We start from the raw sequence: 12,914 nt of genomic DNA on the forward strand, positions 1-12,914 counted from the left end.
TGGTCAGTTCTCTCACTGCTTTTAAGATTTTCTCCTTGTCTTTATCTTTCAGCAACTTGAATATGAGGTCTCTAGGTGTACATCTCTTCATGTGTTTCATAAACTATTGTTTTCCTGTAAAATGAGAATTCTTATCTTGCCCATGTAATTGTAACCCCTCTGTACAGTATGTTCACAATAAAAAAAATGAGAATTCTTTTTTTTTGGAGGGGGAGGGGGTCCGGTTGTAGGGCCTGAACTCTGGGCCTGGGTGCTGTCCCTCAGCTCTTCATCTCAAGGCTAGCGCTCTACCACTTCAGCCACAGCGCCACTTCCAGCTTTTTTTCTTTTTGCTTATGTGGTGCTGGAGAATAGAACCCAGGGCCTCATGCATGCAAGGCAAGCGCTTAACACTGAGCCACCTTCCTAGCCCCTAAAATGAGAATTCTTTAAATATTTTCCTTTGCCCTTTATCTCTTTTCTCCTCATCCTCATTATATGTGTCTTGATACCCTTGTATTCTACAAGTTTCTGAGGCTCTGTTTATTTTTCAGTCTTTTTTTCTTCATGTTGGATATTTTAAACTAATTTATGTTTAAGTACATTGTTTTGGCCTTTTGTTTTCTCAAATCTACTGTTGGACCCATAGTGAGTTGAAATTTTTTTCCTTAGTGACTTTTCAAGTCTGCACTTTTTGATTTTGATTTTTTAGCAGGTTCTCTTTCTATGATGACAGTTTTTCCCATTTGAACTGTCATTATGATCGTTTTTCTTTAATTCTTTATATACACAGTATTCTTTGGCTTCTCTTATCATGATTATCATACCAGTTTTGAAGTCCTTCTCTGCTAAATCCTGTATCTAAACCCATCAGGGACATTTTCTAATGGTCACTTTCTATAGACACAGATTTCTCAGAAACGAAGTCCATAATGTATTTTTAGCAGCTCTGAATTCAATTTTTCTTTCTTCTGTAAGGATTGGTTTTATCTATCTTATTTTAAGTAGCTTTCTTGGTTGTAATGCATAGAATCTAGATCCTCCATGATATGTGACTACTGATATCTCAGTTTTAATTTCTTTCTTTCTTCTAGGTTTTATTATTTAAATCTGCTTTCTTAGCGATTGCTTTTTGTCTCCATGGCTTAGTTGTACTCAAAAATACATGTGCAGATTGAGGAGCACACTGTGCATAGTTTTCAGGTCTGTACTAAACATCTTCTTTACCTTTCCACTGAGCCCTCTGCAGCCTCCATGAGGGACCTAACCTCCTACATAGACAGAGTATGGAGAGTTGATCCAGTCCTTCTCTGTCTCACTTCCAGTTTTCCTATTAAATCTCTTGCTAGATCACCAGTCTGCTGCCCTCCCCACTAGGGTCACAAGCTTAGTTTGATAGAACTGGCACTTCTTTCACTAATAATATCTTGCACTTTGTTTTTTTCTTAATGAAAATATTAGTAATGTGGAGTTTGAGTTTTCAGTCCAAACGGGGTCAGCTGACAGTGAATCTGCTAGTTTTCATGACCAACTTCATTGGGTAGGGAACTGTACTGACTGTGCTGTGAAGGAAGGGGAGTAACCCCGTGCAAGAACATCACAACTCCCTGAGTACCCATGCAAAGCTCAGCAGTTTTTCATGAAATGCTTCTCAATTTGTTGTTTATGATTGCTGGTTCCCAGAACAATGAGTCATTGTTTCTGACAATTTTGTCCAGCTTCCTAGTTGTTTCTTAGGAAGAATTTCTGATTTTCTACTCTGTCACCAGAAGTCCTGCCATACCTGGCAACTTTTAAAGTAGAAAATTGACTTGCTGAGTTCTACCTGAGAAAGCATGGTCCTCTAGGTCCTATGTATAGATCATCAAGGTTCAAATTCTGAGTCTCTGGGATTGGAACAGTCTGTACACCATGCCCTCCAGTCTGCCCACCTTTACTATACGATCTGTCATCATTATCTTGTTTAATCTGGGAATTTCACACCTCAGTAATAATTGCCAGTAACTGTTGTGTATTGTGTTCTTTTCATACCACATGGATGGCATTTGATACTGTTTGCAATGCTGAATTCAATGGAAGTTTATAAATAAGTTCTTCTGTGATTTTCCTTTATATATGTACTCTATTGTATAGTATTATGTTTTGTTCTTCCATCATACAGAATGTTTAAATGGTTAACATTTGTGCTGCAGTATATGTAGCTTTTTGGCTCATGAAAAATGAAAGCTATCAGCGATCTGGGCAATAAGATTCATCGCCAATAGTCACTAGCAACAGCACACAGCATTTTAATATCAGTGAGGTCCACAGCTAGCAGTAAGAGCTGGTGTAATTGAAAGACGTTTAGGTGCAATCATTCTGCTGTTTGTTCCTTGCCAGATTCAACATGGGATTGTGTGAGTATATGAGAAAACAGCATTATTTTTATATCTTTGAAAGAGGTAAAAAGGGTAGATTGATGCTTAAATTTAAAGAATATGGTTATTTTTAAATCGTGTGGCTCTAAATAAAAAGGTATTTTATTTGTTTTGGTTGATTAAAGCTTTAGAAAAGCTACGCTTGTTACAAGTGAACCGATAATTCTGGTCTAATGTTGCCGTGGTAACAACTCATGCTGATATAATTGAGAACATCTTATACATCCTGGCTCGAAATTTTCTCCCTGCCATTTTGAGTTGTTCTGGAGGTATATGAAGGAGGCTAGGATAACTAGCTTGAAAGAAATTAAGTCGTTATATGCATCTCTAGCATGAATTTAATGTTTACTACTGATATCTCATGCTGGGCAGTTATGCTTCGCGTGTAGAGGCTTTGCTTTTTTAAACAAAAGAAAGCTCTTTTCATTTTCCGTGTGCTGCATGTTCCAGTGTATGTGTTTACACCATTGCTTCGCTTCTTCTACCTCTAGAGATTAGCATAACTCCCTTTGCTGCTGGATTGTTGTTTTGAGCAATATGTTTTGGAAAGGTTGGTTTTCATCATGAGTGGTAAGTATGCTCTCTGAGACTCTTCAGCTATATATTTTTTAAAATATTTAACTATAAGAAGAAAAATATTTTTTCAAGAGATGGTTATAAAAGCCAAGACTAGAGTGAATTACAGTTTGTGTTGATGCTCTGAAATTAAGCTATATTAGAGTAAACTGGTTTTAAAAACCACTAAGAACTATAAATAATTAATGTCATTACTATTATTCAGAAGCAATAATCTGTTTTTAATTTTTTATGGTTTGATTTATTATATTCATTAGCCACTGCTCTTAATTGTTATAAATTAGTAAGTAGAAGAACCACAATAATAAGGGAATTTTATTTTAATATATAATCCTAAAATAATAAGTTTAACTTTCCTTTGGTTAGTTTTGTCATCCATGGGTTATATTTTTTAATATGCTAGTCTTGGTAATAAGATGTGGTTGAAATTTTGTTGATATTTTTGGTTGCTCTCAACTATGATTTATTGAAATAAAATGCATTTTGGCTTGGAGGCTTTGTTAAAAAATTGTATGAAATAGTTATTTGGAAAAAATTATTTATTAGACTAAATATGTTTGTGAAAACTAGTCTTCCTTTAGTTATTATGATTTATTTTTCTAAACCACTCCAGAAGTGGTTTTTGAGAAACATACTACAGTAGATACTGCAGCTTATCACAGGGCAAAAGCTGTTCACTTCAAGCCAAACCTGCAGCTAAAAATAGATATCCTGTTGTTAGAGTGAGAAATGTTTGCTTAGAGCATAACTCATTAGCATCTTTTTCTTACTAAAAAAAGAAGCTGTTTGCAAATTAACCTTTGATTCAGATATCATTTTTAGCATAAGTGTTATATGGTTTCTCTTTTAACATAGAAGTTCTAATATTTATACTTAAAAGATTTAGAATTGGAATTCCAAACCTGAGAGAGTTCAGTTTGTGCTATTTCATGATAAAATTCAAAATCAATGAGTCTTTTCTTCTGTAACTAGAAATCACTTTATTATCACCAATAGGTATTTTTATTCTGCCATACAGTAGTACATCAGCGTTTCAACACTTCTATATCTGTTTATAGAATGCTGTTGGATATTAATGGAGCATTGTCACATGTGAAATATTAAAAATTGACTGGAGTAGTGTTTTCCTGTTATGAAGGTAGATATTTCTGATCTAGTGTTGTTAATTTGGACTAATACTACAAAATCAACATGTGACATTCCTCAGGATATGTGATGTCATTATTTGGTTAATTTATCTGAATATGTGTTTTCTCATTGAAAGTTTGGCATATTACCTTATAATCTTTAGATAGCTACTATGTTTTCTGAAGATCTTACAATGTGATTTGTTGGTTTTAGCTGAAGAAAATTGTTATTGCTCCTCTATGGCTTGATTTTTCCCTCAGTAAAAAACTATAGAGATAGTTTTTGCTTTCTGAGCTAGATGTTTACCTTTCTTTACATGACTTTTCTACTACTAGAAAATTATAATAATAATAATAGAAAATAATAACAAATAGACATTGACTTTTCAAAATTGTTCAGTTTCAACTACTTTTACTTACGTCATGAGAGATTAAATGCCCTGGCCATTTCAAAGTATGGAAATTACCAGTGAAGTGTGGCTTTATTTCTAAAAAGTAGGTAAATGCTGGGCCTTGTAAACTCAGTTGTATTTATGTATATATGGTGCATGTATGTATGTTAATAGCTATAAAGATAATCTTTTTTCCTTCCTGCTAATTAAACATTCCTTTGGCTTCCTTTCCTGCTGTGTTCTCTGCATGATCATATCCACTGCTTGAATGCTCAGTTCAACACTGAAATGTCTCTTTCCTTTCCTAAATCTACTCCATCATCATTGATTCTGACTTCTGTTGATGATCTCACTGTCAGTGCAGGATATAAAAACAGGAAAGCTTAGAGTCATTCATAACTGTTTATAACCCCCAGAAATATACTTAGTCATCAATTTCTGTCAATTTGACATCAGAAATGTCTCAGAAATCACTGTTTTTTTCCAATCTCATCAACACCAGGAATTCTTTTAGATTATTTAGTCTATATATCTTTTTTCAATCTATTTTTCCAGTTCTCAGTTTTATATCCTCCAGGTTTCTTTTCACACTGAAATTGGTAAATTGCAAATATTCCCATTTCTTAACTCAGTACGATCACTTCTAATTCCCTATTGCTTCTAAAATGAAAGCCAATGGTCTTAGCAGGTCATGTGGAAGCAGTTACCTACCTGAGTACCACTATGCTTGTAATTGTCTGTACTCTCTTTTCACTATACTATCAAAGCAAACTTATAAACAGTAACAACTATTTGTTACATACAAATTATATATTTGCATGTCAGTTTTTAATCTCTAAATTTGAACTCTTTTAGCCAAAGACAGTGCCATGGTTCATCTATACTTTTCCAGTGGTTACCTCACTATCCCAAACATGAATATCCCTAAATGAATGAGCAAATAATATTCATCTTAAAAATAAATTTTAACATTTTTGTTATATCATCAGTGAAAAATATCAGTTGTGTGCTTTGGTTCAGAATACACAAAAACCATGGTTACTTACCATTTCCACATCATCTTTGTAGCCTGACAATTAAAAAATAAACTAAGAAATTGAACTATAGCAATTCAAACTTGTCTTTCTAGTACTTAAAAAATTGATTGTTAGGCTAGGAATGTGGCTTAGTGGTAAAGTGCTTGCCTAGCATGCATGAAGTCCTGGGTTGAACTCCTCAGTACCACATAAACAGAAAAAGTCAGAAGTGGCACCGTGGCTCAAGTGGTAGAGCTCTAGCCTTGAGAATAGAGAGGCTCAAGGACAGAGTCCAGGCCCTGAGTTCAAGGCTTAGGACTGGCAAAAAAAAATTTAAATTAAATTAAAAAGTGTTCCTTTTGTAGTGCCTTACTATCCTTACTGTGTGTAAATAGGTTTCTCCTTATACAAGATGGATTTTAGTCATCTTTAGTATTTATTTGTAGTCTGTGTACTTAAAAATGATTAACATAATAATACCAAAAGGGTGGAGTAGGAGAGATGGAGAAAGGGTAGTCAACAAGTGCTGAGTTACAGTTCAATTAGAGAAGAAGTAACTGTCCCATTGGGTAATTGTAGAGGATGATACTGTACTGAGTATTTATTTGGGTGATTTTTAAGTTCTTGTTGCAAAGAAATAATGTACATAGGTATGCTTAACCTGATTTGAAAGCTTTGCAATGTATCTAAGTATGGAAACATAATATAGGACCCCACTAATAGGTACAATTGTTGGTGTCAATTTAAAACCGTCTAAACAAGAACTCTCATTGGCCCAGCTGCAATTGAGGGCAAATCTCTGAAGAAGACATTGAAACTCAAGAATGTTGCATTCTTGAGCACAAGCACTGACTTAATTTATCTTTCTAGAACGTGACTGAAAATACAAGAACAAATTCATGAAAACAGTGCAGCAGCCCTAGAGTTAAGTATATTTACCCAGGAATAGAACTGACAGTTTTATTTTGAGTAGCCTGTCTGTGGGATAGAAAGAAATGTTTCACCCTCACTTAGCAGGATGAGGCTCATAAGATTATGGGGAAAATGAATGGAGGGCCACACTATTAATTGCTATTTTTCTTAAACAGCTATATTGTGACTACCAAGAACATTTTATGCTACTCCACGTTGGAAAAATAGGGCTTCCTCCCCTCCCCCTTCATATGAGGGGCACACCAAGAAGGAGCTCTATCCACACGGCTACATTCTAGTTTCTGAAGGTCATTGAATTATTTAATAATGTGAATATGAATAAGATGAAAGACTGTTGACTCTAACTACTTGCATGGGAAGTGAGAGTGTCCAAAAAAAAAAAACAAGCACCACCTAATTTGGGAATATTTATAATAATTTTAAAAAAACAACAACCTGGAGTCTACAGGTGAATTTATATGGCTGGTATAGTGCCTTACACTTGTCCTTTTAACTACTCAGGAGGAAGAGATGGGGAGAAACGTGGCTTGAGAAAATGTGGTTTTTTACCTTGGGCAAAAAATTTAGTGAGATCACATTGCAACAAATAACACAGAAGTGATGACATGGGCCTGTGATCTCAGCTATGCAGAAAGCATTCAGGAATGTAGGAAGTCCATAATTCAAGGCCATCCTGGGCAAAAGGCAAGATCAACCTGAAAAAGAAAGCTAAGAAGGGCTTCAGTGTATCTCAAGTAGGAGAGTACCTACCTAACAAATGAGAGACCATAAGCTCAACCCCACTACTGCCAAAGGGGAAAGAGAGGGAGATTATGCACCTGTAGAAAATAAAATCACAGCCCTCAAAAGGAAGAGAACAAATTTATATTTAGAAAATATTTGTGTGGAAAGGTTATAAACAGAAAAATTACAGATAACAACTGAATTAATTCTTTAAAATGTCAAGGAAAGATGAGCTAACTCAGGAGAACAGGATGAATACAACAGACTGAAAAGCAGGTTGGATTTGCAGAAAAAGCATAATATCGTGACATAGAAAGATTATAATAAAATATAATTGATGTTTGCTGAATTGAATGCTGTGTTAGAGGCAGTAGAAAGCAGAATAAGCAGCATAGGAAAGTGAAATAATAATGTGAAGAACTAGCCTGAAATGTTCTGCCAGAATAAGAGAAAAATGAACCAGAAAAGAATGATGAGGTAGAAACTCTCTGTATTTTGACAAAAATCTTTAAAAAAAAAAAAGCAACAACACTTGATAAAAGTATAGGGTTTTGTAGAGATTATATGATTAGTATCTCCAGAGAACAAATTTGATTAACAAAACAAACAACAATAATCAAAAATAAAATGAAGACTGTTTTTGGTGCTGGAGATTGAACTCATGCTCTCAGACCTCTTGAACAAACAACTAAGTATTTAGATCAAAAGAACTCATTTGTTTTGACAAAATAACAATGTAACCAGTCAATACCTAAATATACACTGGTGGAAACAATTTGAATTTCAAGGATTGACAAATCCAGCTCTACAAACATCTAAGTTTTTGCATCTTAATATCTAACAGTGACACCTGTCCTATAGGGGGAAAATACAAAATTAGATACACAGGTATCTTAAAGATTCTTCTGGGGGGAAATAATAATAAACGTACAACCACACCTTGGAATGCTGAAAAAGCTATAGCAAAGACTCCTTTTAGTGAATTCTGAGTTTATAAAAATTTAAAGAAATTCCGATGATGCAAAAAATGAAATCGCAAGTAAACACCAGAGCTGTTGAAGGGAGCATAAATAAATACCTGGACTGCTCTGAGGGGATGTTCTTTCAAATTTCCCCACAAAGATAGAAAACAAGTTTTATTGGTCCATATAGTTGGTGATTTCCTAGGCCTTTAGATAAAACCCAGTCCTAGAACTGTAACCTCAGTGAAAACATAAATTAGAAAAACCATTGCTGAGCCTGCAGGAAAAAGAAAGCTTGGATTTCTTGGCTTGGGTTCCTGGAGACAGGGGAGGGTGGTGGGTGTATGAATGTAAGATACCTCTCCTGACCATTGATAATCAACTGCTTCTCCTTAAGTACATTTTAGGCTTTAATCTGAATTAATTGTGTGGTCTGAGATCCACCAATAAAATGCATTATTTGGTCAAACAAAACCCTATATTTGGCAAGACTTTAAGATTTGGACACTGAACTTTAAGCTCATAATCCAAGAATAAAATACACACACACACACACACACACACACACACACACACACACACACACATGCACACTACACTTGTGTTCAGAGTAATATTCAAGCTCCCATAAGAATATCATAAAATAGAATTGTCACTTGCTGTCAAAAAATGAATGCCTCTAACCAAGTATATAAAACAAAATTGACCTATTTAAGAGAAATTATAAAATATAAGACTTACAAAGAAGTAATTCTTACTCATGTTATCAGAAAAGTATAATGCTTCCAAAATTGGTTATCTAATTACACATACTCAACAAATTGCAAAGAATTTATATACAGTTACAGTCTCTTACTACAAAACAGGCAAGTTCAATCTATAATACAAGGCTAATTAAACAAACCAATACATTGTCATGGAGCAATCATACTATCAGCTACTTCGGAAGTAGAGATTGAAAGCATGATGGTTCACAGCCATCCTAGGTTTAAAAAAAAAAATTCCATCTCAACAGTCTAAATGTGGTGATGGTGCATGTCTAATCCCAGCTACACACAAGGCACAGGAAATAGGATCATAGTAAAAGGCCAGCTCTGGGCAAAAAATGCTAGATCTTATCCAAAAAAGTAACTAAATTGAAAAATGTTAGAGCCTTACTCAGGTAGTAGAAGCCTTGACTAGCAATAGCAAGATTTTAAGGTTAAACTCCAGTACCACCAAAACAAAATCAAAATTATCCAACTGAAATGCAATCACTAAAAAAAATTTTAAATTCAAATAGCTATGGATCAAGAATTAACTCATAAGTTGAAAATTCAACTACAGTAAATAATGCTTCAATAAACATAGCTGCGCTGGTAGCTTTAGTATGATCTTGTTTGTGATCATTTGGGTAAATGCCTAAAAATGGGATTGCTGGGTCATAGGGGAGCTCTATGTGGAGTCTTTTGAGGAATCTCCATACTGCTTTCCAAAGTGGTTGAAACAAGTTTATACTCCTACCAACAATCTAGTAAGGCTCCATTCTGTCCACATTCCCTCCAGCATCTGTTGTTATTAGAGTTCTTGATTATAGCCTTTCTAACTGGGGTAAGGTGGTCTCTCAGTGTTGTTTAGATTTGCATTTCTTTTATGGCTAGAGAGGTTGAGCATTTCTTCATGTGTCTATTGGCCATCCTTTCCTCTTCAGAGAAGTTTCTCTTTAAGTCTTTAGCCCACTTATTTATTGGGCAGTTTTGTCTTTGAAGATTTGTTTTGGGGGGATTTAATTTCTTAAGTTCCAGGTATATTTTAGATATGACACCCTTGTCTGTTGTATGGCTAGTGAAGATCTTTTCCCAATCCGTGGGCTTTCTGTTGATCTGGAACCAACCCAGATGCCCCTCAGTAGATGAATGGATCGAGAAAATGTGGTATGTGTACACAATGGAATTCTATGCCTCCATCAGAAAGAATGGCATTGCCCCATTTGTTAGGAAATGGAAAGACTTGGAAAAAATTATAGTAAGTGAAGTAAGCCATGTCTGAGTCAACCAGAAAAGGTCAGATAAGTTGATGTTAGGGGAATGAACCCCAAGATAAGTATTCAAATGTTATTTTTTTGTCCTTTCATGCAATTGTTTCTAACATATTTACAAGATGATTTCTATGTTGCTTTGTATGTCCCTCCCCCATGATATAACCCCTGCTTTCACTATATTTGATGTTGGTATAATTTGTGGAGGGGAAGGGAAAAACAAAGCGTTTAACTAGGGATACCTAGGGATACAGGTGGACCCATTGCAACAATGAGATGTACAAGTCATTATGTCGAAAAACGAACTTTACAACTTTGGTGGGGTGGGTAGAATTGGGACGGGGGAGTATGGGAAGGGGAAACAAAGAGGAGGCAGCAATGCTTGATAAGAAATGTGCTCGTTATCTTGCCCATGTAATTGTAACTCCTCTGTACTGTATTCTCACAATAAAAAAATAAACAGTAAAAAATAAATAAATAATAAAAAATAAATTTAAAAAAAAGAAAATTCAACTACATATAAAAATTTAGGGCATGTAGCCAAACTGGATTTAAAGGTAAATTGAAATGATTCAGTTCAGAAAAGATGTTTGTGATATGAGTGGTCAAGCAAACAAGTTGGAAATGTGTAGCTTGGTTAATCGAGACAAGAAAAAAAATTAATGGAAACACCAACAATGATGAGTGGAACAAAAAATAAAGATGCATAAGAAGTATGAGTTTTTACAAAGTACTTTTAAAGAACTGATTACAACTAAACCTGTTCAATGATTTGAATCAATTAGAGTTTGACTAAAAACAAAATTAGGACTGTCCAGTTTCCTAGGACATTGAAACATTGAAAGAACCAAACATTTCTACCTTGTATGGAATCTTCCAGAGATAGGAGAAAGAAAATAATCTGGAATTTGTTTATTGCATCTAGTATCATTTTAAAAGAAAAGTATAGGAAAATGAAATTGTTTCCATTACACTGTTGGGCAAAACCAGCATAATAAGAAAATAAAAAAGTATTATTGTCATAATTGTCATTATTTATAGATGTTTTGTGATTGTCTAAAAATTGAGGAGAATCTTGCTATATACATATACATCAACTAGGTTCTGTGTATTGACAGCAAGCATAGAATACAATTTTTAAAAAGTTTCATAGCCAAAGCTCTAAGGAACCTAAGAATATTTCTAATAAAAGTAATAAGTACTTCAAGGGCAAAATTATGAAATTTTACAGAGAATTATATATCCAATCTATCAATAAGATATAATTTCATAATCAGTAACTAAATGGATATTTGCTTTGATATGGAATATCAAAGATGTGGTAGGAAGATAAATTGATACAACTATTTCATTAGATCATTTGTTATTAAGTTGGTAATGTATATTTTATGATGCAGTTATGCCTCTACTCTGTCAGGCAACAAGAGTATTTGAATTCAGAACTGTCTATAACCCTTTGCTATATAATTTTGGTAGATATATTATTCCTACAAGAAGTCTCAGTGAACAATAAAGAACAAAGCTGCATTTCAAAAAGCATTTCACAATCTGCCAGGACTAGTAGTTTTATGGCATTTTTTTAATGTAGCTTAATATTTCAGTATAAAATTCCTATTGGAAATGCCTTCATTCAAATATGGGTTGCATGACTTCAAAAATCCACAGCATCCCAAGGTAGGGATTGAGCAGGTTGAGAAAGAAAGTTCACACACATGATACGTTGTGAATGAATACACCATGTGGAGTTGCAGGGATAGCTCTTCGCTTTATTGCTTACAGTAGCTCCATCATGGTGTAGTACTCAGGCCTCCAAACTCTCACCATTCCCTCCTTACCACTCCCTCTCTCTTAGCAAGTGATCTTATTTTCTGTATCCCAGAAGGAATACTGTCCAGCAACCGTGAACTAAGTTTACTCACCTTCCTTCCCTCCCTTGAGAAGCATGGCAAACTTGTAGCTCACTAAGTGGGCTCCTGCTTGCCTATGCATGTCACCTCCTAGTACTGTTGTGTACTCATAAGTTATATGGTTCTGTTACAAGTAAATGTTACCATTTTCTTCTTCAACTATGCTTTTCCTCCATGATCTTTCATAGGAGATAATTTTAGTCTAGAGTATCTACCTTTCCAACTTTTTTCTCTTAGAAGAACTCCATCCTTAAAGATTCAGCACAAAATACTGTCATCTTTTATGATTTAACTTACTACTCATGACATTTCCTCTTGGAAACTCTCCTAACACCTTATTATGGTCTTGTTCCTTCATTAGTGTCTCCTCATTCAGATTTGATCTTAACAGTATTTATTTTTTGTGGTTTACATCAGTGTCCCAAATGCTTGAAGGGGGTTCAGTATTTGTTGAACGCATTGTTAAACTGAAATCAAGGAAGTAAGATGCCTGGAAAGTGAATGTCTTTGAAAACAGTGACTGATATGTTGTAATGCAATGTCTATCCTACTGTAAAGTTTGACTGAAGAGCCAAAATTTGCAGATGATTTTACAATAGTTACAGGATATATATTTCAAAATTTACTTCTTACTAGCTCTATTGCAATGAGTGAAGTGTTTGTTTTAAAGAAAATGAGAATGGTATTGGTTTTGTTACTTATAGTAGTTTTATTTTATTATTTAATTTTAAAGTGTCTTATTTGAATGCATGTTGATAGATAATTGTTTCCTATATAAAGAAAATGTGCATAAATGACCTTATGCTAATATATTATTTTTAACAATACAATTTACTCAATTTTTATTTTTTGTACATGAGTGTCT

General features: G+C 34.4%; 1 protein-coding gene across 4 annotated transcripts in view; it reads left to right on the forward strand.

Annotated features, from left to right (window-relative positions):
* The window catches only part of Prkacb (protein kinase, cAMP-dependent, catalytic, beta), a 109,835-nt gene that overhangs the window by 59,945 nt on the left and 36,976 nt on the right, over window positions 1-12,914 (forward strand). The window contains exon 1 of one of the 4 annotated variants that reach the window (XM_013018313.1): window positions 2,137-2,375. The exons of 2 other annotated variants lie outside the window; for them this stretch is intronic. In XM_013018313.1, the coding sequence (XP_012873767.1) occupies window positions 2,366-2,375 (10 nt within the window). In that variant the 5' untranslated portion in view covers window positions 2,137-2,365. Of the gene's footprint in view, window positions 1-2,136; window positions 2,376-12,914 lie in introns of those variants that run through there. One more of the 4 variants, XM_013018312.1, reaches the window with a different exon arrangement.

Source organism: Dipodomys ordii, unplaced genomic scaffold (assembly GCF_000151885.1).
Source record: "Dipodomys ordii isolate 6190 unplaced genomic scaffold, Dord_2.0 Scaffold39, whole genome shotgun sequence".
Taxonomy (NCBI): Eukaryota; Metazoa; Chordata; class Mammalia; order Rodentia; family Heteromyidae; genus Dipodomys; species Dipodomys ordii.